Source organism: Mesocricetus auratus, unplaced genomic scaffold (assembly GCF_017639785.1).
Source record: "Mesocricetus auratus isolate SY011 unplaced genomic scaffold, BCM_Maur_2.0 Super-Scaffold_100010, whole genome shotgun sequence".
Lineage (NCBI taxonomy): Eukaryota > Metazoa > Chordata > Mammalia > Rodentia > Cricetidae > Mesocricetus > Mesocricetus auratus.
In genome coordinates, this window is record NW_024429194.1 from 16,390,974 (window position 1) to 16,416,697 (window position 25,724).

The 25,724-nt window shown below is 51.1% G+C and overlaps 1 protein-coding gene across 1 annotated transcript; it reads left to right on the plus strand.

Annotated features, from left to right (window-relative positions):
* Positions 1–1,372: 1,372 nt before the first annotated feature.
* Pdcd1 (programmed cell death 1) lies at positions 1,373–15,252 on the plus strand. Its single transcript, XM_005077183.4, has 5 exons — positions 1,373–1,539; positions 11,783–12,142; positions 12,425–12,586; positions 13,319–13,353; positions 14,010–15,252. The coding sequence occupies exons 1-5, from the start codon at positions 1,464–1,466 to the stop codon at positions 14,241–14,243; spliced, it is 867 nt and encodes a 288-aa protein (XP_005077240.1). The 5' UTR covers positions 1,373–1,463; the 3' UTR covers positions 14,244–15,252.
* The last annotated feature ends 10,472 nt before the right edge of the window (positions 15,253–25,724 follow it).

Genomic DNA, 25,724 nt, shown 5'->3' on the forward strand with positions numbered 1-25,724 from the left:
GCTGCTCAGACTCCAGCTCCTCTCCAATCTACAAAGTCTCAGTCCGAACATCACAGTCTAGACAGAACATCAGAACAAGGCTGCATGGGATCTGTCCAGAATCCGTTCGAGGCCTATGGCTGTCTCCTAATCGCCCAGCTTGGTTGGGGACTTGCTAGCCTGAGCATGCCTGGGAACCACAAGGGCGTCGGGAGGGGATCCCCCTCGCTCCTGCCCACAAGCCCCACACTGAGACTGGGGGCGGCCAGTCTGTGCCTCACACTCTTTTTCCATCTCTGTATTGTACAAAGTAACGTTTCCTTCGCCGCTAAGCCGGTGCCTCTGAACTAGGGCGGCTGCCACGGCTGCCAGATGGTTTCCAGCCGTGCTAGCTATTTTAGGGTTGTGAACCCCATACATCTCACTGCTAATATCAGCAGTTTTTCCTATTTCCCATTCACACTTAGAACACAACTGTTAAGTAATCAGAGATCTTCACAAACTACCAGCCAACCTGGGGCTGTGCACACGGGTCTGCTGGAAAAGACCCAAGTCTGTGACCACTCAAACTTGGTGTTGGGGGTCTGTCAGGCAAAGAGGAAGACCCAGGGCAGCTGGACCTTGAGAGCTAGGACCATTGTGGGAGCAGAGACGACAGTGGCCCAGGCAGGAGGGCTCAGTGTCTTGAAGGGAAGTAAAACCATGAGAGAAAGCTACACCAGGCCCAGGGCCTTTCTGAGGCTGGCGATACGGCTAGGCAGGAAAGCATCTTCTGGGGGTACCAGGAGAGGCTCACCATAGCCCTTCCAGGCCTCTCTGACCCATCAGGCAGAGAAGATGGGGATGGCTGGGCTCTCGCTCCCCAAAAGTGAAGGACTAAGGCACAGCTCGAGGGACTCCAGGTCATACATGTCAGACAAGGTAGGAGAAGGTTCCTGTTCACCCTCACTGCAGCCAGGGAGGAGGCCCATCCTTCAAAGGGATAAGAGTCTGGCCCTGATCTCAAGCTCCCTAAGCCCCAGGAACTAGGGATCAGCATACAGTGAATGCAAAGGACCAAAACTGTCCACAGGAGGGGCCTGAAGTGGAGAAGACCCCATAGTGCGACAGGAGGGAAGGGCAGCTGGTCTCTCCCCTCCTCTCTCTCTCTCTCTCTCTCTCTCTGTCTCTCTCTGTCTCTGTCTCTCTCTCTGTCTCTCTCTCTCCCCTCCCCCCACAGCTCCCTCACTGGTCCCTACCTGCTCTTCCCAGGCATCTTTCCCTCCCACTCCTCCATCCCCCTTCCTTGCCCCTCCCCCATATCTCGTTGCCTATTCTCCCACCTCTGTGGAGGTGGAGGAAGAGGGGGCGGGAGCCAAGAACAGGTCTCCTCCCTCCAACATAACCCAGGACAGTTTCCTTTCCGCTAGAGACAACTGCCAGAGCAGCCGAGGAGGAGGAGACCACAGCTGCGGTTGACGGAGGCACAGCCAGGGGCTCTGGGCATGTGGGTCCCGCAGGTGTGCTGGACACTCACTTGGGCTGTGCTGCAGTTCAGCTGGCAAGCAGGGTGGCTTCTAGGTATGTGGCTCCTAGGGACGCGGGATCAGGGTTGGTGGCTGGGCCAGGGCTTGAAGAATCCGTCGTCATCCTCCGTCCCTGTTACTGGATGTAAGAACCCTGAACTCGGGGGGCGCCCGTGCCCCTGGTTGCCCGGACTGGCTCCTTTTTCAGCTCTCGGGGGTTTTTACAGGTGGAGTGCCTTTCAGGGCTCGGGACCCACTCCCCACTTTCTCTCAGGTAGACTGAACGTTTGTCCAGTCTCAGCCGATTCTTTATGTCCTTCTTTGTGGAACACTAGCGGGTCTGGCCAGAGCTCTGGCCTTGGCAGCTGTGGCCCTGCTTCAGGATTCTGGCAGGTGCTGGTGTCCTTGGCCCTCCCTGTGTTTTTCTATAGTTGGGGACATCCCTACATGAGGCCTGCCTTACACACTGGAGAGATGACTGGCGATCTAAGGCCAAGGGTGTAATCAGCTGTGTGTCCTCACGGGCTTGGTGACTTCCTGTGCTGACATCTCTGGAGGACTCCAGTCTGCACATTCCTGGCCTCATAGCGTCTGTGGTGGACTCTGGGGAGGTTGAGATCGAGGGGTACAGCAATCCTAGTCAAATTCCTCACAGCGAAAACTCCACCTCACCCCGCTGTACCCCTTGACCTCTGCCCTCTACTCTCTCGACTAAGCCCATCCTCACTGGGAACCCAGGGCTAGAGGAAGAGTCACCTAGCTCCTGGAGTCACCTAGCTCCTGGGTCAGACCTCCTGCCGAGCATGGGAGAGTGATCCAGACAAGTTTATACCCTGTGCTGCCCTGGGACATGTTTTACCTGTAATGATGCCCCCTGCTCATACGACGCCTCAGTCACCTTGACTCCGGCCTCTTCACTCTCGTGAGAGCTGGGCGGGACTGGAAGCTAGGTGCTCATCATTGTAGGTCCTCTCCATGATGCAGGCCAAGGCTGGCTGGGAGGCTGGGGATGCTTTTCTTCCATGCTGGCCCCTGGTGGGAGAGCCCCTGGACTGCTGTCAGGGCTGGTGAGGAAATGATGATCCAAGGCCCTCTGGATAAAAGATGTCCCTTGAGGGAACCTAGGGCAGGAAGCAAAGGGAGAAGGACATGAGACAGAAAGGGGACCGTGACTCACTCTGGTGACCTGGCACACTGGGCATGCCCCCAAATGCAACATCATGACGAAATACGGAAAGACGAGTGTATTTATGCAGGCCAACTCTAGATTGTGTCTGACAAATGTCCTGAATCTGGCATGCCTCTCTCGCCATCTAAATAGCACTGAACACTTCACGTGACCAGTGAGTGCCCTGCCCCTTGGCAGAGCTGGACCTTGGGTCCAGGACATTTCTTCCTTCCCACAGACAGCCCCTCTCACGCTTACTAGTCCCCCAACCTCAACAATGGCTGCCTAGTGACTAAGGTGAGGAAAATTCAGGCTTGGCAACGGACCATCCTGTATCTATTCTAAAGGCAGACATAGTGGAGCATGCCTGTCCAAAGTTCAAAGCCAGCCTGGGCTGCCTTGCTGGCAGACCCTTTCGGAAAAAGCTGTAAGTTAGTCAGTAAAGCCGTGAGCATGGTGACCTTCGGCAAGCCACTCAGTCTCTTTACCGTTTTCTCACCTACATTTTTTCTTTTGTTCTTTCATTTTATTATTTTATCTTTTGTGTACAGATGTTTCGCCTGTGTGTCTGTGCATTATGTGTGTGCCTGGTGTCTGGGGCCAGAAGAAGGCATTGGCTTCCCTGGAACTGGAGTTACATATGGTTGTGAGCTGCCATGTGGGTGCTGGGAATTAAATCCGGGTCCAATGGAAGAACAGCCCCAGCTTTTAGCAGCTGAGGCATTTCTTATACCTCGTGGGTCATAAGATTTCATCAGACCAGCCGGGCGGTGGTGGCGCACGCCTTTAATCCCAGCACTCGGGAGGCAGAGGCAGGTGGATCTCTGTGAGTTCGAGGCCGGGCTGGACCGACAGCCTCCAAAACAATACAGAGAAACCCTGTCTCGTAAAAAACAAAAAAAAATATTTAATCAGACCACTGCCAAACTCATCCTAAGACACATTTCTACATTTCTTCCTCCTCCTTACCCTCTTCCTCCTCATCTTCTTCCTCCTCCCCTTCTATTCTCCTTTTTTGTTTTGTTTACACAGTGTTTCTCTGTGTAACTTTTGGAGCCTGTCTTGGGACGCGCTCTGTAGACCAGGCTGACCTCAAACTCACAGAGATCTGCCTGCCTCTGCCTCCTGAGTGCTGGGATCAAAGGTATGCACCACCGCCACCCGGCTAAGTCACAATTCTTAAAGTCAGACTTGCTTTTTAAAAGCTATAGTTTTGAAAAGTATCCACATAAAAATAAGTACATACACATCTGCATATATAGCTTATTAAGTCCATTTAGCTTTGCTCATACGTGCACATGTTCAGGGTTGACCGCTTGGGATTGGACAGCCTTCATGGGAGTTTGTCTTTGGGCAACTGATTCCCTCTCTCCCAAAAGCCATTAACCTCCTGTAGCGCCTCATATGGGGATAAGAGCATGTGGAATTCCCTCTGTTCACATCTGTGCGGCAACTGGTGTTATGATTATGCTAGTCTTGTGTTCAGTCTGGTTGAAAGTTCATGGGTGCGTTTTCCCTGTGGTGTCTAGGGAACACTCTCCATCATCAGGTCCACTGGGCCTCCAGCTCTGACCCGCCTTCCACACTCTCTTCTGAGCTTTGCCCTGAGCCTTAGGTCTAGGGTTTGAGCTCCAAATGTATCAGCTGGAGTTGTCACTTACTCTCTGCATTTTGAGCAGTTGGGTATCTCTGTAATCACCTCCTTATGTTGCAAAAGAACCTTCTTTGATAAGGGGTGAGAGAGAGCTACACTAATTTGTGGGTATAAGGATAGATATTTAGAAAACAGTTATAGACAGATGATAATGAATGGATAGGGGTAGGGGTGTGTGTGTGTGTGTGTGTGTGTGTGTGTGTGTGTGTGTGTTGTGATATTAGTTTAGAATACAGACCTTTTTGGGGGGCAATGTCTCATCAGATTGCCCAGGCCAGTCTCAAACGAAAGATTGCCCAGCACTAATTTCCCAGGTGCTGAGGTCAGCAGCGCACAACCTCACTTGGCGGAGAAGCAAGTTAGGAAGCTCTGTCTCAGGCTCAGGGCCTTAAATTGGAACTCAAGATAGGGGCTCCTCAGTCCCCATGGGCCAGTATGTTCCTGGTCCCCCTCCTGCCTCTGAATTTCCCAGCAACCTTTGGGTTCCTTGGTACCTAGGCGCATCCCCCACCTCTACCTTTATCCTGATGCATTAGTCAGTGTCCAAAATTCCCTTTCTACGAAGGCACTAGTCCCGCTAGCTGAGACGTGCCCTACTCCTACCTTATCTTAATTAATCCCATAGCTAGCCCCTACTGCTAGCAAAGTTCCATCCCAAGGTGCTGGAATGAAGATGCCAGTTTGAGTCTAGGAATAGTTCGCCCCCAAATCCCATCTCCTCACATCACTGCATCAGCAGCAGATGTTACAAAGCCCTTCACCCCTCCCTCATCCCCGGAAGTCCCCCAGAGACATATTCCCACCTAGATACAGCTGGAGCTCTGAGATTGTGTTTCCGGCTGGCTTGCCTCTCCTTGGCTGGGACCCTTGTGGGTGACGTGGTTTTGGCTGAGTGTCTGCGGGTCCTCCGCCTCCCCTTTGGCTTGGTTGGCCTGTGCCCTTAGTAGTTTAGGCAGGAAAGGTGGAGTGCCATCTGGGGCATCACACGGCTACTTGAAACTACAGTCCTGATGCCTTTGGAGGTGCCCGTCTGAGATCCTCACACTGAGGACATTCCTCCAGGTGGAAATTGGGGATGCAATCTATTTGTAATGAATAAGGAGACCCCTGTCACCCACCTGACCATGTTTTCATTGTCCCAGATGAATCTTGTCTAAATAAGGTATGGGATGCTTCTGTGTGGTTATGATTTGACCTCAGCCTACAGGAGCTGGTGATCTGCAGTGAGCTTGCTGTGTGACCCTCCAGGCTCAGATTCAGGCTCAGGCATGGTAACCTCGGCATGCCACTCACCCATGAGCTCACCTCTGTACATGAATCCAAGAGCAAGCTCAGGGAAATCAAGAAGACCCCTGTCGCTTCTATGCAGATCTTTGCACCAGCTAAGGAGGCCAGGGATGCTCCCTGGAGGAGAGAGCCTCGCTTAGTCCCTCTTCTGTTATTCTGGGTGATTTGTGAAGAATAAGGTTTAATCATCTCAGGGCTCCTAAGGTAGGAGTCTGAGGTCAAGGAGTGACCTCCAGTGAGTCCTTCCTGCCAGTGGGAAGACTGCAGAGTCCCAAAGCAGTTCCAGAAATCCTAGAGAAGGGCAGACCAAGCAAATGTTGTCTTACAGCCCAGCCTCTCTCTCTCTCTCTCTCTCTCTCTCTCTCTCTCTCTCTCTCTCTCTCTCTCTCTCTCTCTCTCTCTCCTCTCTCTCTCTCTCTCTCTCTCTCTCTCTCTCTCTCTCTCTCTCTCTCTCTCTCTCTCTCTCTCTCTCTCTCTCTCTCTCTCTCCAGCACATGATCCAACAGTCTGTGAGTGGACACCCTGTTGCCTCCAGAGCTCTCCCTTCCCAGTATCTCTAGTATATGACTTCAGGGTTAGTGTTCTGGGCACAGACACTCACTGATGGCGTGATTATGGGGTAAAAACTCCCAAGTAAGTTAGACAAGAGTGGGTTTGAAGAGCCTCACTCACCAGCATCGGCATGCGTACACTGGGCCTCCAGGAGCAGGAGTCCTAGGATAGGTTGGGCAGGGGAAAGGGACCCTTTACATTACATTCTGGTCCTCACACCTCACTAGGTTGAAGGGCAAGGGGTGAGTTCAACTAGGCTGGCTCTGCTCTGGGTACATCCCCAAAAGGGGTTCCAGTCTGTTCTAGGTTCCCAGATCCTGGTTAGATGCCCACGAGACGAGAGACTTGAAAAAGGGCCAAATCTCACTGGCATGCACACTGGCATGTGAAAGGAGTGTGTGTGTACATCACTGTACATGCACATTGCGTGTGTGTGAACATATATGTGGAGGTCAGAGGTTAATATCCGGTATCTTACTTAATTGTTCTCCACCTTAATTTTTGAGGCAGGATCTCTCTCTGAACCGGAAGCTCACAACTCAGCCAAATTAGCTCTCCAACAGGCTCCTGTCCCTGCCTTTCCGGTCCCAGGGTTATAGGCGTGCATGGATACACCAGACTTACATAGGTGCCGTAAATCAGTCTCCTCACATTTGCTTGCAAACACTTCAGCAACTGAGCCAACTCCACAGCCCTGGGTGACTTACACGGGTGTGGATGTGGGTGTCTGTGGGTGCACACACCTATGTGTGTGTGTGTGTGTCTGTGTGGTGGCCGGAGGAAGATGCCCGGCTTTATTGTCCTACCTTTGTGCAGATTATACCCATTAGTGAATAATCTGAGGCACCAATAATGCATCAGCGTCACATTAAGGAAAGAAATTGACTCACTTTCCCTTGGAGCCATTCAACCAAGAGACAGTCCGGATTAGAATTCTCCACTTCATGCTCCACATGTCTTTCTCCATCCGTCTGTTGCGTGAGTCTGAATCTATGTCTCTGTCCTCTGTTCAGTGTGTGTGTTGTGGCTGTCCGTGTTTGTGAGCGGTGTCTATCTGTTGTCTGAGCTGTGTGTGTGTGTGTGTGTGTGTGCGCGCGCGTGTCTGTCTGTCTGTCTCTCTTGTCTGTTTGTCCCTAACAAAGGACTTTGCTCTGTCTTTATGGACCAGCATAAAAAGTGTCATACAGTAGAGATAATGGGACACTTGGCAGAAATCTTTAACAGTGTTACAAGGGATTGAGTCACTGGCTCCAACTGACTGACTAACCCAGATGATAAGTGCCATTATCAACCAATACCCACAAATGGATGCTTTCGACCTCTGTGACAGATGTTAGAATGTTTCCACCTCTGTATTTGCTGCTTTCAGCAAATGGCACACATGTGTTATCTGAGTCAGGGGCATGGAAGAGAATGCAACTTAAGATTGCATTATGCATTGCTTAAATTGTAAAAGTTGATTACACTTACAAGTAAGGTTAATTGTTACATTGTTCTCTTAAATCCAAGCCAAGTGAGGTTGATTGCTATATTGTTACCTTAAAGGCAAGTTGAAGTGGGGCTTGGTGACATAAGGCTTTAATCCCACCACTTGGGAGGCAGAGGCAGGCAGATCTCTTGAGTTCAAGGCCAGCCTACTCTATAGACAGAGTGAGTTCCAGGACAGCCAGGGCTACACAGAGAAATCCTGTCCTAAAAACCAAAAGAAAAAAATTTCAAAGGCAGGCTAAATAAACAGGTTGGGTACACAGTAGGGCAGCAGTCTTAAATCTTAAGTGACACCAAGGTATATAATTAACTCTGGCTGTGAGGCCCAACAAAATTTTCAGTCTCTTAAAATGTAAGAGATATTTTCAAAGTATTACATTGTCACACACTTTATTCCCTTGAGACAGTGTCTTCCCAGGATGCCCCGTCTCTACTTCCCATGATGCTGACATTACAAACACACACTGCCACACCCGTCTTTCACATGGGTGTGAAGGACCCAAACTCCCAGCACCAAGTGTTCTTACCTGCTGGGCCATCTCCCCAGCCCTCCTCCCTCCCTCCTGTGAAATCTCTAATTGTGCAAACAACATCAAAAGAGTTTGCTGGAACTCATAGTGCAGGGACTCGGGGCCATCCTCACCCACTGTACCCAGAAGTCAGTATTGTCACAGTTCCTCTCCACTCACCCACCACTCCTGGGTTAAGCAGAAGTGTCTGTCTTTATCGAAGCAGGACAGTTCCTGCCTGTGATCTCAGCACCTAGGAAGCAGGCGGAGAATTGTGCGTTCAAGGCCAACCTCGGCTATCTAGCCAGTTCCTGTCTTTAAAAAAGAAGCCACCGTTATGTGTTTTAACCACAGTGACACTTCACTTTCATCTGCCTGTATGCTCCCACAGCATGAAAGGGAGACTCAGAAGTACTGCCTGGGGCCTCAGTACTTATCTCACTTTCTCAGGACTGCAGGAGATGCTTGGTGCTGACCCACCTAACTGCCATCACACGCAACGAGGTGCTTCCAGCTCTCTCGGGGGCCTGATCATTCCTGGGTGGCGCTTTTCTCTGACCTGAACGCCTGCGGGTATCACCCTACCACCTGTGACCTCCAGAGGCACTCTCTTGCCAAACCCAGCCCCTCCCACACATCCCCAAAGCAGAGCAGTGCCCCTGTGAGCAAGTGTCCACCCTTGTCATCGCTAGCCCACCACAGGCACAACTGAAGGGAGGCACATGCCAGTTCAAGAAAAGAATTCCCAGGGGAGCAGAGGAGCAGAGGCTGTGGGGCACAGAGGGAGCAGGGACTACTCTGAGGAGGGAGGAAGGGGCATGGAGGCCACCTAGACAGAGAGAGACAAGGCCCTGGCGTGGACATCGGCAGAGACCCACAAGAGAACAGAGATCTGAGAAGTCGACAGTCCCGCTACCAGAAGTATAGATAGCAAAGAGTCAGTGAGAAGAAAAGTCACTCAAATTGCCATATATTTAAACACAGGACCAGGAAAGACTTGGAACCAAACAACCGATGGGGCAAGGGGACTCTGGAATCCATGACCAAATGTCTACCCAACAACTCATCTGGGGCAACCTAGGGGCCAACCTTGAGAGGGAGGGTGGCAGGTGGTTCCCTGAGGACATGCCACGGTCCCAAAGCCCAGTGGATGAATCCCGTCAGAGGACAGGAGGTGACAACCGGACAGAGATGCCCGGTGTGTTCACAGACCACAACTGCCCTTGGACGGGTGTGACAATCCTGCTGGGAACAAAGAAGAGGCATATGCCTTTTGGCTCTCCGGGGACTTTTCTAGTCCTCATGACCATGGAAAGTCTTGGGAATCTGTATGGAGATGGGTGGTTGTGTGTGGCTGTGGTGGTGGATTTGGGGGTCAGGGTAATGCTGTATAGACTGAAGGTTACCGCTTGGAAAGGGACCCCGGGTTTCTAGTTGCAAGAAGGGAGACCATAGACCACACTGACAGAGCCTAGAAGGTGCAGGTGAGGAGCTACGTCTCCTTTGCCAATGTGTGCATAGCCTTACTACAGTGCCGGGGCTCTCTTGGAAAGGACTTGTGTGTTTGATGAAGGGCTCCACTGACACTAGTGTGTTGGGGCATGCTGGCTGAGTCTGGTTTGCACAGATCATCTCAAGCCAAAGAGAGAGAGTATACTGTAGCCGCATGGTGTTTGTGCTGCCTCTTGAGGAGGGACAGAACCTTCGCTAAGCTGGGGAGATCTCACCCTGGCCATCCCTAGCCTGGGCTTGGCCCCTCTGAGGATCCCTGATGCTGCTGGTCCTCCTCTCCCACACAGACCTACATGGTCTGCTGGCTGCCTAGCACCATGTGACTTAGGATTCACCAACTACATGGGATCTAGAGACCCTGGCCCTTGAGGAGCTCCAGGTCTGGCTCAGAGACCACGTCCACCCTCAAATCCAAGTGGCCCTAGATCATCAGCAGGGCCCAGCAGTGTTTATCCATCATCCATACAGAGCCGAGAACATCAAGGAGGGGAAATGTTAGTCCTGCTTCTTCCCGGGTGGGGGTGTCTCCGGGCCTCCCTCTGCTGAAGTCTTCTTGCTCACTGCAGATAACTCACCAAGAATCTCTGTGGCTCACTGCAGATGATAACTCACCAAGAATCTCTGTGGCTCACTGCAGATGATAACTCACCAAGAATCTCTGTGGCTCACTGCAGATGATAACTCACCAAGAATCTCTGTGGCTCACTGCAGATGATAACTCACCAAGAATCTCTGTGGCTCACTGCAGATGATAACTCACCAAGAATCTCTGTGGCTCACTGCAGATGATAACTCACCAAGTATCTCTGGCCCCCTTTCTGAGCTGGAGGCGGCTGATTTCTTATACCACATTTGCTGGCTGTTTTGGGCCCTCACTTTTTCCGTTCATCCTCTCCCTATGTGGTCCCTGCTCTTTCTGTGTCTTCTGAGGCTGTAACCTTAGCCATGGCAACACAGCCTGACTCTGTCACCCCTGGGAGGGAACGATGCCCAGTAAGGATAATCAAATGGCCCGCATTGGAGATGGTTGCCATGTTTGCAGTACAGTTCCCTGGGCCCTGCAATTGGGTAGAACTCCCTCACTATATGACTATTCAGTCTGTGAGAGGAGAGGGCAGAGAGCCAGAAAGGGTGCAGCTGGGGACATATCTCTACAAGTCCCAGTTGCCAAATGACTGCATAGGCCAAGGCCAAAGAGAGCTGGCAGCACAGCCGGCGTTGAGGCCAGAGCATCTGCAAGGGGGTCTCTGTGGCTGTTCCCTGTGTGCTCACCAAATCTGCCTTCCCTTGACCCTGGGGCTTCTGACTGGCCAGTCCTGTGTACTCGACTGTGGGTTTAGCTGCTGGCATCACAGAGTACGGAGCGAAGTTGTATGTAAGCGTGCATGTATGTGGCAAGAAGCCTGTCAGTGATACAGACATTTGCTGAGAAGAGCCACTGAGGCCCCGCATGATGGGTGGGGCATCCCTGACAAAGCCCTGGGAGCCACACCACCCAGTGTTTGCTTCGGGGAGTCCTGCACCATGGAACCTCTCCTTCTGTCCACTCAAGGGACATTGACACAGCTGATCTTTGGAGGCTCCTGGCTGTGACCTCTGATGTGACTGGAAGACATGGCTGCCCTCTAACTTCTGTTATCCAGGGCAGCTCTGTCAGCTCTGGGCCAGGACACAGCCTGGACCCCAAGTTTGCTAAGGAACACACTACCTCCAAAGTGGTTTTCATGCGAGTCCTCACATTCCCACTCCAGCATCCCACTGACCCTTCAAACAGAGCTAACCCAGCCGACCAGAAGGCGAGAGCTGGGCTGGGCAGGTCAGGCCTGGGAAACATTGCACAGGTAAAGACATTGGGGGCAGGGGGATCCAAATTCTCAAAGGACAGAAATAAGCACGCCAGTGACAAGCCTCAGTCTCTAGGTTAAATTATGCTAAAGGACGAGCCCTGTTTCTTGGGGCTGGGGATTGCACACCCACAGCCTACAACAAGCTACAGGCTCCTTGGCAGGGAAACTTCTTAGGAGACTCTGACCTTGGGTGGGTCTAAGAGAACCGTTCCTCTCCCCAGGGATTTCAGAAAGGGTGCACACACCCTGTCCTGACAGGTGTTTGTTCTCCTCCATCTCAGAGGTCTCCAGTGGGTCCTGGAGGCCGCTCACCTTCTCCCCAGCCTGGCTCACCGTGTCAGAGGGATCAAACGCCACCTTCACCTGCAGTTTCTCCAACTGGTCCGAGGACCTTATGCTGAACTGGTACCGCCTGAGCCCCAGCAACCAGACTGTAAAACAAGCCGCCTTCTGCAAAGGGTTAAGCCAGCCCGTCCGGGACAGCCGCTTCCAGATCACACAGCTAGCCAACGGGCATGACTTCCGCATGAGCATCCTCGCCACACGACGCAATGACAGTGGCATCTACCTCTGTGGGGCCATCTCCCTGCCCCCCAAGACACAAATCAAGGAGAGCCCTGGAGCAGAGCTGGTGGTAACAGGTGCAGCTGGAAACGCCTGAACAGGGGACCCCTCCTCCCTAGGGACCTGCTGGGTTCCCATCTGAGGGTCTGCCCCGCACCTTGAGGACCCTGTCTGTCCATCCCCCTCTTCTCTGGAAATCCTCAGGTGCCCCTTTATCTTCAAGGGATGGTGGGCCTAAGGAAGTAGGGTGGGTGGCCAGTCACTGCCTATCCAAAGTGGATTTGGAGCAGGCAGGATGGGTGCCCCCAAAGAGAATACACTGTGGGTATCCTAGAACTCTATCCTTTGTGGTCCTGTAGAGAGAATCCTGGAGGCCTCAACAAGACACCCCAGTCCCTCACCCAGGCCAGCAGGCCAGTTTCAAGGCGTGGTCATTGGTATCATGAGTGTCCTAGTGGGTGTCCCCGTGTTGCTGCTGCTGGCCTGGGTCCTAGCTGCCTTCTGCTCAACAGGTGTTTCAGGTAAGGATCATCATAACCCGGCCCCTGCCCCACCAAATCGAAGCCTCAGGCCTTGCAAATACCCCTCAGGCCATTCCCCACCCACTAGGCTTCCTGCCAACACTCTACCCTCTGCCTTTCATGGGGCTCCTGGCTGTCATGAACCCTTGTGGCCACCGTACTTCACACATTCCTTGACCGTCAGAAGGGCCCCGTGTCATCATACTTCCCACAGACCCTGACCACTACAAGAGCCAGGGGCCACCCCACCCACAGCCAGCCCCAGGCTGCTGGTTTCTTACTAAACAACTGGAGAAAGTTGCCATTTTCTCTGCCTGGAAGGAAGGCCTAAGTCAGGCTCCTGTCACACATGGGCCATTCCTACTCTACCATCTCCAGGAACCACCTAGCTAACCCTGGCCATCAGGCAGCTAAGAAGTCACAGATGATATCTGCTGCATGGCTGCCATGTGTGGTGTGCTCCAGGGGACAGGGCAGAGATCTGCGTCCGTCCCTGTGACAAGCTCATATTCCACAACTCATGATCCAAGTGGGAACTCCCAGTTACCAAATGGGAAGGGCACGGGTACCAGCCCACAGTCTAGAGCTCTTCAGGGCCTGAAACCCCTACTCCAAGCACAGACACATGTGTGCACGAGTGCTTGCACGCACACACATACTGCCAAGACATCCCCTCCACCGGGGAAGAGGGCTCAGCAGCTACCCTCTAATTCTGAGTGTGTTTCTCTACAGAGGCCAGAAGAGCTAGAAGAAAAGAACAGCCTCTGGTGAGTCCGGGTCCCCTTTCTTGAGTGGTCCATCACACTCTACCCCAGGGCTTGGCACAGGCAGAGAGACTGTGGGGCTCAGGGGCTGCAGCCTGGGGAACTAAGCTCACACCTCGAGCCAGGACCTTAGAGCTGTATCGTGATGATCCTCAGAGTGCATAGCCTTGTCCTGTCCAGCATCGCCACTGCTTATTCTGTTCTGGGCAGAGACGAGTATAAACATCACATTTTGGAATTCTAAACCTGCAAGAAGACCAGGGACCATTTAGAGGTAGAAACAGAGCCAGAAACAAAGGGACTGCACCAGCCGGGCATTGGTGGTGCACGCCTTTAATCCCAGCACTCGGGAGGCAGGGGCAGGCAGATCTCTGTGAGTTCGAGACCAGCTTGGTCTACAAAGTGAGTTCCAGGACAGTGTCCGAAACAATACAGAGAAAAAAGGGGGGCTGCACCCTGAATCTCAGAGGGCAGTGGGGAGGGGCGGGAAGGGACAACTGTTAGGTCCCAGCTTCAATGGCTGAGGTCTCTAAGAAGAGCCCCAAATCCAGCGGCAGACTGGAAACTCAGCATGGGGCGTGGTTGAGATTATGGGATGCACACACCACCCCAGCTGACTACACAGACGACTCTTTCTTCTTCCTCCTGTTCCCTTGTAGAAGGAGGGCCCTCCTGCAGCATCTATCTTCAGTGTGGCCTATGAGGAGCTGGACTTCCCGGGGCGTGAGAAGACCCCAGAGCCCCCCACCCCCTGTGTACACACAGAGTATGCCACCATCGTCTTCTCTGAAAGGCTGGGTGCCTCATCCTTGGGACGTAGGGGCTCAGCAGATGGTCCTCAGGGTCCCCGGCCTCCAAGGCATGAGGACGGACACTGCTCTTGGCCACTTTGACCTGATGACCAGATGCTTCAGCTGTTAGCATCCTACAGACTCTCCGCAGAGAGCACCGGTCCATTCCTCCATCAAAAGGAACGTGCAGGCTACAATGCAGCAAAGGCTCCCAGGGTCTGAGCTATCTGGAGTGACAGCTGCCTGGAGTGACCAATTCCAACACACGTGTTGTTGAGTGACAGTTCTATTAATGTGTAGCACCAGCTGGGAGCAGCAGGCATGCCTGTTCCCTCGTGTCACAGAGTGCTGAGCTGCCCTGAGCCCAGGTCTCCTGAAGCCTGCTGCTGGGTACTGCTATGGGCTTGAGTCACTGTAGCCTGTGCCCTCTGGGGATCCTGTGCCTGGAAATAGGGGAACATGATTAAAGACTGCCTGTGAGGCAGCCCCATAACAAGGAGCTCCAGGTCCAGAGTAGACACAGCACCTAACGCTGCCCGTGAGAGAGACTCAGATGGGACATTCATAGGCTGGGGGACCCAGGCCCCTGAACCAATCCCAAGACCTGAAGAGTTCCTACCTCTAGGGGCTGGGGAAGCATGAGCGCTCACCAGGCAACGGTTCTGGGAGAGTCCCTGCTGTCTTGCATGTCCAGCTCTTCAGCTGGGAAACTGAGGCAATGAGGGGAACCAACAGAGTTAGAAACCCACCCATACCTCCTGTGAGGTAATTGCCTCTCCCTTCTGTCCCCCTAGGGACCAAAAAGACATGTCCCAGGCCAGCAGCGGGGAAGGGAAATGGGAGACACAAGTTTGACTTACACCAACTGTGGCCATCTTGGGTAGTGATCTGGGTGTTAGGAGGTCTCTCCATTCATCCTCTCCTGGAGTCCAGTTCTGGCTCCCGCTCACACTATGGCCATGAAGTGGGCAAAGGGTCTTAAGGGTCCCCTTGGCACTTCAGACAGTCAAGGTAGCAAGAGCCTAGCTGTCTGGTGGTCACCCAGATGGCCAGGGCTCAGGAGTCCCTTTCCTTTGGCTCTGTTATAATTAAATGGTAACAAAAGCTTTAAGAAGCCCTGTTCTATTTCTGTGGTGTTGGGGCTGGGGTGGTGAATGCAGAGCTGCAGGGCCATGCCGAGGCTCCAGGTGAAGTAGGGAAGGTCACCACCTCTTCAGGCCCAGCCTGAGTCAGTCCTTGCCATTACTGAAATACACAGCCACTCCCCAGCCTCATCTCCATTCACCAGCCTCGCATTTACATGCCCCCACCCAGGTATGAAAGATCTCAAGTGGAGAGGTTGAGGAAAAGGCATGCTTCCCACACCAGGGAAGGGTCCCACACCAGGGAAGGGTCCCACACCAGGGAAGGGTCCCACACCAGGGAAGGGTCCCACACCAGGGAAGGGTCCCACACCAGGGAAGGGTCCCACACCGGCTGAGGGTCCCACAGCTACAGGCCCCGAGCCCGGCCCAGCGGGCGGTGCCCTACACTACTTTACCTGTGTTCCCCATGCCCTCCTCTGTGAGTTCTTCCAGGCAGGGTTGGTGCCGTGTGCTGGGAGCCACCTCAGAAGGGTGGGTGAAGTATGTCTGGGCATGGGAGAGGTGCCTGTGGGCCCGTCCCCACGGCACAGGATAAGACATTGCAGAAACGATAGACTCGTTCCCAGCCCTTCACTAGCCTGGCCTCTTGACTTTTGCCCACAGAGGAAGGCGGGCAGCCCTCTCCAGCCTCATCTGGAGACCAGAGAGCCGCCTTTGGGTGCTACAGCTCCCCACACACCCCCTAGCCCTTGAGTCCCTCCTGAACTCACTGCTGTCACTCCATATTGAGCGAGGGAGGAGATACCACGTCCTGAATAGAAAGTGTCAAAGGAGAGATGCCAAGAATAAGCCAGGGTGCTAGAAAAACTCACTGGTGCTAGAAAAAAGAAACCTGGTCACCCAGCTGACAGGAAAAGGTGATCAAGAGATGGGCAGCTCTCCACGGTTCAAGAGGCCCTCTTGGGTAGCCAGCAATTGAGTGCCGGCCTGCTCTCTCTATCACAGCTACAGATGGGCATCACTTAAGGCAGTGGCTCTCAACCTCCCTAACACTGAGACCCTTTAATTCCTCCTGTTGTTGTGACCCCCAGCCATACGACCATTCTGTTGCTATGTTATCACTGTAATTTCGATACTGTTATGAATCACAATGTAAACACCTGAAATATGACCCCCGGGGAGTTGCGACCCACAGGTTGGGAGCCACCGCTGGTTTAGCAGTATGTGAGGCAGCTGCAGGAGGAGCAGGGCACAGACTCCGCACAGGACACAAGGTTCTGCTCACAATGGCTCCGGACCACGGACGTGGCAGATCTTCCTACTTGATCTGTAAATTCAACATCATTCTGGGAAAATAAAAGTCTCACCTATAGAACTATGATGTTTGTGGGAAAGTGGACAGGAAACAGCCAAGATAACCACGCAGGAAGGGTGGAAGGGTGTCCGCTGCCTGTGCCGGGACCAGCGAGGAGCAGCCTCAAGTCCCTGTGAGCGGGGACTTCCTATCAGATGCTGGCATTCCCCTGGCGTGGTATTCAGGGTCCCACCACACGCAACACACTTGCACGCTCCCGAGCCCGGCAGACCGTACGGACAGAACATGGAAGAAGCTCAAGCAGGTGAGACATGTTCCCAAACAGCATGGGTGCGGGGCAAACCTTAGCTGTTGAAGAGCTTCAGACAATTCAAAACAAGATGGACACGTTCCACTCACAAAGTGGAAGGCAACAGCCTCAAGGTGGCGAAAGTTATCGTGTGCAAACCGAAGGAAGACATCTGTGCTCTCAAGATCCAAATACAAGCTAAATGGCGACCTAAAGGCCTGGAAAGGAGAAAGTGCAGAGAATGATGGAAAAGTTGGCAGGAGATGTAATCGTCATTGTACAACAGTATCAGGTGCACACCCGTCGATGCCTGCTTACACATGTGCATATACAGTGTGTATGCTCGTGCACGTGCTGTGTGTGTATCTTTCCATGCACGTATGTATGTAGTCTGTGCATGAATGTGTGTGCCACACACAGGTCACATGTTCATATGCATATTGCATAGATGCATGCATACACACACAACTGAAACAGTGAAAGAGCGTTAAATTTTACTTGTCATCCCCCTGCGTGACAGAAGACACCAAGCTTACAGCGTCTACCTTTGCCCATCTGTGCCCTGTGGAACACTGGGAGGGAGGGAGGGAGGGAGGGAGGGAGGGAGGGAGGGAGGGAGGGAGGGAGGGAGGGAGGGAAGGACAGGACTGCCAGTGCCTCCGGGTCAAAGCCATGCAAACCCAGCCACAGGGCTCTGAACTGGCCCATGTCCTCCGGTCCCCATCAGCAGTGTCAGCAGTTTGAGCAGACTCAGCACAACACCAGCAACTCGGTGTCTGAAGACAAAGAACCAAGTTAGAGTTGTGAGGAAATGACAAGGGAGCCAGGTGGGCATCAAAAAGTACCAGAGCTAAAATCTGGTTAATACACCTTGAACATGTGGTTACAAGAACATCGTTATGAGTTAAAAGAATATAAAAGGGATGGCGAGTACAAAAAAGAAAGAGAGAGAGAGATGGAGAGGAGGAGGCATAGCAGCGGGAGGAAGTGGTCGTTCTCTCAACGGTTCTCTGAACCTCCTGCCTGGCTCTGGGCTGCAAGGCGCTTCTGGGCCCGGCCATCCGGTGGTGGCAGCCCCAGTTCAGATAAGAACTGAGAGCAGCCGGGACCTGTCAGCACCTCACATCCGCTTTCCCGTAAAGAAGCCGAAGCCGCTGAACCTCCCCGCACTCATTTTTTCCGTCCCCTCGCCCTGCCCCAGGCACATGTGTCACCGCCCGGTTAAGACCCTGCGCCCACTCCTCCCACTGTGGTGTCCCTAATCTGGCGAGGCTGCAGCCTCAAGCCGGCTCTCGATGTGGTTCCTCGGCCACAAATCAGAGCTGACCCCCGGGGAGCAGGACCCAGGTGTCTAAGCCACCTACCCACGCTGAGCGCCACCCAAAGGGTTTCTCCTCTTCCCCCCCCCCTCCCCACCTCTCAGGTAGCGATCCCTCCCTAACTGGTCTGCAGAGGTGGTCAAAGGCCGCTGATTCAGACAGCCAGGGTCTGGAGCTGTTGGATGGAGGAGGCAGGAAAAGCAGCAGGGATCTGCCAGGAGGAGCCCAGTCTCTTGCTATGGAAGGCAGGACTGGCGCCTAGTTCCCTGTGGACTATTGGTTGAGCCCTGGTGGTCTCAGCCATACAAGGTGGATGGACCAGTGTGGGTGGCGCCCTTTTGCATTAGGGTTCAGGATATAGAATTCCTCCAGGAGGCAATCAATCAATCCATCAAGGCTCTGCAACAATGGGACATCAGACCCAATCACTGGGGCCACTCAGGGCACCCTGTCTTCAATTCTTGGATAACTTTATAGTTTTTTTGAGACAGGGTCTTGTTATGTAGCCCAGGCTGGCCTGGAACTCTGAGATCTCGCTGTCTCTGCTTCTAGAGTCCAGAGTACCGGTATTAAAGATGTACAACACCACACGTATCCTTTAATATTTTGTGTGAGTGTGTCTGTGTCTGTGTGTCTGTGTGTCTGTATCTGTGTGTCTGTGTGTCCGTGCGCGCGCACACGCACGTTCATGGTTCATGGTTCATGGGCATCATTTGTATGTAAGTACATACATTTGATCCCTTGGAACTAGAGTTTCAGGCAGATGTGAGCCACCTGGTGTAAGTGCTAGGAACTGAACCTGGGTCCTCTGCAAGAGCAGTAAGCATTGACTACTGAGCCATCTCTGCCGCCATTGGATAGACCTTAGTGTCTCTGACCTGGCCAGCTCCCCCATCCCCACTAAGAGGATCCCCCAGCATTTGCCCAGCCTCCAGAAACCTGGCCCCAGGGTGTGGCCAGAGGGAGCTGCTACCAGGTAGGCATAAGTCCACTACTGACCTGCCGACCACATGCCCATACGCTCTATGGCTGTTTTGAGGTTCGTAGGTTTTTATCTGGAAACTCCAGAACCAAAGCATTACACGGGCAGAATGTTCTTCCGCCATTAAAAACAGGCCGTTTGTGTTCACAGGCGCGTCACTCTTCACAAGGGTGAAGAGGTAGAAGCCGCCCATATGGCCATCAACAAATGAGTGAATGAACCAGATACAGTCCACCCGTATGATGGAACATTAGCCTCGAGAGGGAAGGAAATTCTGACACACGCTATACCATGGATGAATCATAACGTCAGTGTGTTCAGGGAGGTAAGCTGTCTGCATGAAAAGACAAACTGATTTTACTCACACAAGGGGTGAGAGTCAGAGATGGCAAGTCAAGCCTCGGCTGCCAGGACCTGGGGAGGAGTTGACAAGTTTGTACTTAACGGGTACAGAGTTTGATTTTACAACAGGAATTTCATTCTAGACTGGAAGGGCAGTCCCTGAGCCCAGAGTGCTGGCAGGGAGAGGTGGCCCTCTGCCTAATCCAGGAAGCTGCCTCAGCTAGGCAAAAGGGAAGTGCTCCCTGTCTGTGAGCACATGAGGATTGGCACGCCTCGCTAAAGTCAGGGGAAACTGAGGACCCAACAAGGTCGCCCTTAGTAGTCAGAGCTTGCCAGGGTGACAGGACTAGCAGGATCTTCAAGGACAGACGTTCAGTGCTCTTATGACCAGGACAGGTGGCAAGCCACCAGATGTGGGGATGAAGTGAAGCCAGTGCTTAGAACTTAGACCTTCTGAAGGGAAGCTCCTCCACTGGAGACTTCCTCAGCTACAACAACACAGCACGGTCCTCATTGTCATTCAATCTGTCAATGTGGCCATCAATTTCACCCAAAAATAAGTTGGAGAGACGGCTCAGTGGTTAAGAACAGGTAGTACTAGTCTTCCAGATGGTCCTGAATTTGGTTCCCAGCACCCACATCAGGCAGCTAACTGTAACCACAACTCCAGCAGAGTCTAATGCCTCCAGCCTCTGCATGTCCCAACCTGCAGGACATTCAACGTGGATCTGGTGAACACCTAGGAGAAAGATGGAGGACAGGGGATACAAAGAATGGACACCAAGACAGGATTCTGATCAAGGCGACAACTTTATTTCATCACAAAGGGATTTATATAGGAGAACTGAGGAGGAAAGGGGGAAGGTGTACTTGGTGCTGCAGGGACAAGAGGTCAGTGGGAGAGGTGGTCTGCTGCGTTGCCTGGCTACCTAATCTACAGGGCAAGAGGTCAGGGGTAAGAATTCCTATGTTGCTTGTTAACCTGACAGCAGGATCCAACCCTATCTATTACAATTTACTACTGCTCAGGCCTGTCTCCTGATGACCTTGTAGTTTTCCAATTAAGCTAATCTTTAACTGACAGGTAAACCCCAGGCTTGTTACTTGGAATTTGCTTTATGTCAGAAGGGGTGGCAGGGTGGTCTTAGTGTCACGTGTTCTCTATGAGTACGTGATACAGCCTAGCTGACTGATGGCTGGAGGTCCCTGACATCTGCAGACACCTCCACTCCTCCATATCCCGGTGGCCTCTCTCTCTCTCTCTCTCTCTCTCTCTTCTCTCTCTCTCTCTCTCTCTCTCTCTCTCTCTCTCTTTCTCCTCTTTTTCTGTGTCTGTGTGTGTGAGAGAGAGAGAAAGAGAGAGGGAGAGAGAGAGGGAAGGAGAGAGAGAGAGAGAGAGAGAGAGAGAGAGAGAGAGAGAGAGAGAGAGAGAGACCCATGCCTGGGTACCACACCCTGACCACAAAATTAGCCCACTTGGTCAAGTCCTGGGTAAACTAGATGGACCCGGATCAGGTCATGAACTCTTCCCAGTGTTGACAGGCTCTTGAAGGTAAGGTAGGAGCCACAGGGCAGGCACTCCCCAGAGCTGAGGCAACCCTATGGCTGCTCACATTTTCAAGTTTGTGGGCCATGGGGATGACTCAAGATTATGCAAATATGCTCGAGAATATGCAAAAAAATCTAGTATCCTTTCTTATTTTTACAGCTTTATGTTACACATTTTTAATGGATAGATTTCCTTTTTTTTAAATTGAGCTTGCAGAAGGTAGAAAGCTCCTATGTAGTCTCCTCCTAGCCCAGACAACTAGGTGCAGAGTCTTTACATTTAACAGGGTTAGGAAAGGCATTGGCTGCTACTGTGATATCAGTGTCCTTCGGGGTGTGACTCTCATCAAGTTCCCTTGTTGGTAGCACTGCAGTGGGCTTTGACAGATGTCTAACGACATGTACTGCCTTTCCAGAGCCCTATCCAGTATTTTCACTGCCCTAAAAGTCCTCTTGAAGCAGGAAGGTGAGGGCAGGTGCACATGACTGTGCGTCATGAAAGATTCCACTCCAAGACTCAGCAACCACGAAAAACCTTCCCTTGGACTGACCCAGATTTCCCACCTCCCCAGGGAGTGTGCAAAGTCCTAACAAAGAAAAATCAATCACCTACAGCCTACAAAGGCAAAAATAAAATAATTTTTTAAAAAATCACCACTTCGCCACTTTAAGAGATCCCCTCCTTTCTGTTTTGTTCCAAAACTAAAACAACGAAGCCCCTGGATATAGTGATGCAATATTCTAAAAATATCTTCACATTCTAAGAGACTGGCTCTTTGGCTGGCCTCACAGCCAGAGTACATAATACATCTTGAAGTACTTAAGACTCAAGACTATTGCCCTACTGTGTACTTAGCCGGTTTGTTTAACCTGCCTTTAAGAGAACAACGTAACAGTCAACCTTACTTGCCTTGGATTTCCCGTGTAATTTTTACAACTTAAGCAATGCATAGTGCAACCTTAAGTTGCATTCTCTTCCATGCCCCTGACTCAGATAACTCATGTGTGCCATTTGCTGAAAGCAGCAAATACAGAGGTGGAAAGCAACATTCTAACATCTGTCACAGAGGTCGAAAGCATCCATTTGTGGGTATTGGTTGATAATGGCACTTATCATCTGGGTTAGTCAGTCAGTTGGAGCCAGTGACTCAATCCCTTGTAACACTGTTAAAGATTTCTGCCAAGTGTCCCATTATCTCTACTGTATGATGCTTTTTATGCTGGTCCATAAAGACAGAGCAAAGTCCTTTGTTAGGGACAGACAGACAAGAGAGACAGACAGACTGATAGACACACAGCTCATACAATAGACAGACATTACTCACAGACAGCCGTAACACACACATGCACACACCAGAAGACACAGACATAGACAGATTCACAAGACAGCCTTCAGGCAGGCACAGGTTCAGATTCACACAACAGACACACAGAGAATGGAAGGCATGGGAAGCAAAGTGGAGAATCCTAATCTGGATTGTCTCTTGGTTAAATGACTCCAAGGGGAAGTACTTCAATTTCTTTCCTTAATAAGACGCCAATGCATTATTGGTGACTGAGAGTTAGTCACTAATGCAAATAATCCAAATAATCCACACCCTGAACCTAAAAACAGTTCTTGACTCTCTGGCTTACTCCAGCCCACTGCCACTCTGTGGAGCTTACTATGCTTCCATCTCTAGTTTTAAAATCTATACTTTAGCTACTGCATTTCTGTGTCTCGTTCAGTTCTTTGTTCAAGACACACAGAACCTGGATATCTGGTCACAGAAGACACCCAAGACTGTCCCCAGGAACACTCTGAGTTCTGCATATGTACATACACACCTTCACTCCTTGGCTTTGTCTTTTCCAGAAAGCCCTGTGGTTGCAATCACACAGTAAGAGACTTTTCCTATGGCCTCTCCTTGCAATACACATTTGCCTTTTCATAGCTTGATAGCTGTTCTGTGAACTTTTCCTGGGAAAATGAATAAACAGCTTTTCACCCCAGATAGGGCCCCAACAGCAAAGAAAACTATTTCAAGTCTAGCTTGATGAACCAATGACTTTAAAGTTATTCTGTTGTTTGTTTGTTCATTTATTTTTCAAAGCAAGGTTTATCTGTGTAGCCCTGGCTATCCTAGAACTCACTCTGTAGACCACACTGGCCCCAAATTTACCTGATCCACCTGCCTCTGCTTCCTGAATGCTGGGATTAAAAGCATGTGCCCCCACCCGGCTGACTTTAAAGTTCTTACAGAGTGGATGAGAGGTTATTCACAAGGGCATGGGCAACTTATAAACAACTACACCACTGAATAAAATGTCTTTTTCATCAAGTTAGCAGTTTATATATCCTCAGGGAGGAGTGTAGCTATACAAGTCACTCCCCTGTCAATCACAAACTGCATTATAATATGTATATTTATAGATATTGATTGATACATAGATGATAGATAGGAGATATAGATGATATATGGTAGGTAGAAGATGGGTGATAGATATATTAGATAGATAGATTATAGAAGATAAATGATATAAGATTGATAAATGATATATGATAGAAGATAGATGATAGATAGAAGATATTAGATGATATATGATAGATAAAAGATAGGTGATAGAAAATAAATGATAGGAGAGAGAGAGAGAGAGAGAGAGAGAGAGAGAGAGAGAGAGAGAGAGAGAGATGTAGTCTCCTCAGAGAGGGACAGGGCCCTGAAACTGAACTGCTGATATGTCTACAGAGAGAAGATTACCTTCTAATTCTCTCTTCCCAGAAACCATTAACTGCTTATCCTCAGGAAGGGGCAGTAGTCCCTTCCTCTCCTCAGTGAAGGAACACCAAAGGGCCCAGTCTTCTGAGTCCTCACATAGGTAGTCACAGTGAAAGATCAAGTGGATGATGGCCACTTAACAGTCTGGAGGACAGTGTTCTGAAATAACACGCTTCCTTGTAGTGTTTAGGTTAGGGTTAGCTGTTGTCTCCAAGTTTTATCAGTTGTGAATAAAGCTGCTAGAAACATCATGTTTATTTAGGTTTTTGTCTGGACACAAGTTTCCAACAACTTCAGGTAAGTACTGAGGAGCTTAATTGCTGAATTATATGGCAAAAGAATGTTTTTTTTTCTAAGAAACTGTGTGATCTCTTCCCATGTGGCTCCACACTCCTTCCAGAAATGACACAAAGTTCCTGGGGCTCTACATCCTCTGAGATCTAGTGAGACCTGAAGGGGCTCTCGCTGGTTCAAGCATGGCATACATGGCACCAACAGGTTTTGCCTTTTACCTTTCTCCCTCTTGCTAAACTGTTACATTCCCAAAGCTGGCCACCAAGGTCTATTCCTTTATTTGGCATGGACCCATTCCTGTGATTCCTCACCAAGGTACAACTATCGAAACATCAAGGTTCAGCAATCAAAACGCATTAAAATATCCAATCAGACTTCCCAAATAGCCTAGCTCACTCTAGCACAGACTTCTGTTGTGGGATATTTGTACACTGAAGATATATTGCTGTGATTGGTTTAATAAAGAGCTGAATGGCCAATAGCTAGGCAGGAGGTATAGGCTGGACTGGGAGAAAGAGAAAGTAGGAAATGAATCTAAGACAAAAGACACCTGGGGGAACGAGTCGGACACACAAAATGGAAGAGAGGTAAAAGCCACAGATAAGAGCTCATGGGACAAGCCTAAAGTAAGGTTGAGCTTTCATAATTAATACAAATTTTCCATGGCCTTATTTGGGAGCTGGCTGGTGGGACAGAGAGTCATTACAGGCCTCCCCTTTTTCCCCTCTTAAAATTAACACTTGAAAAGCTGTTTGCTGCTGTTTCTGCCCAATTCCGAGTCAGCCACCTTGTCTCTTTGCCTTGCTGACTTAATAAAGGATATCTTTGCATTTGGTTTGTGCTTGAAAACTGATGTTTGGGCGTGGCCTAGAGAAAAGCACCCTACAGTCCACAGGTCTCTTCAAAGTCAGTGTTCTGTGTCCGTGGTGGTTTGAATGTCATTGGCCCCCCACAAGCTCATAGGGAGTGGCACCATTAGGAGGTGTGGGTTTGTTGGAGTGGCACGACCTTGGTGGAGGAAGTGTGTCACTGTGGGGGTGGGCTGTGAGGTTTCCTGTGCTCAGGATACTGCCCCATGCCGCAGTCCACTTCCTGTGGCCTTCTGACCAAGATGTAGCCAGCACCAGGCCAGCTTGTGTGCCACCACGCTCCCCATCACGGTGACAATGGACTGAACCTCTGAAACTGTAAGCCAGTCACCCCAACTAAACGTTTTCCTTATAAGAGTTGTTGTGGTCAGGCCAGGGTGGTGGCGGCACACGCCTTTATTTCCAGCACTCAGGAGGCAGAGGCAGGAGAGATCTCTGGGAGTTCGAGGCCAGCCTGCTACAAATCCAGTTCCAGGACAGCCAGGGATACACAGAGAAACCCTGTCTCACACATCCCCCCCCAAATAGAAAGAGTTGCCATGGTCATGGTGTCTCTTCACAGCAATAGAATCTTAACTAAGACAGTGTTGTCATAGCAGATCTAAGCAGCCACCGAGGTGGTTGGCCTTGAATTTGTAACCCCACTGCCTCAAATCTCCCAAATGTTGGAATTAACAGGTGTATACCACCACACCCAGCCTCTGCTTCATCCTGTCCAGTTTTAGTACGGCATTATTTTCCAAACATTGTAAGAATTGTCAAGTTTATAAAGTTGCTCACG

Coding starts and splice junctions, on each gene's coding strand:
- Pdcd1 (XM_005077183.4), top strand. CDS start 1,464: ATGTGGGTCCCGCAGGTGTGCTGGACACTCACTTGGGCTGTGCTGCAG. Junction 12,143..12,424: donor AGCAGAGCTGGTGGTAACAG/GTGCAGCTGGAA, acceptor GTGGTCCTGTAG/AGAGAATCCTGGAGGCCTCA. Junction 12,587..13,318: donor CTGCTCAACAGGTGTTTCAG/GTAAGGATCATC, acceptor GTTTCTCTACAG/AGGCCAGAAGAGCTAGAAGA.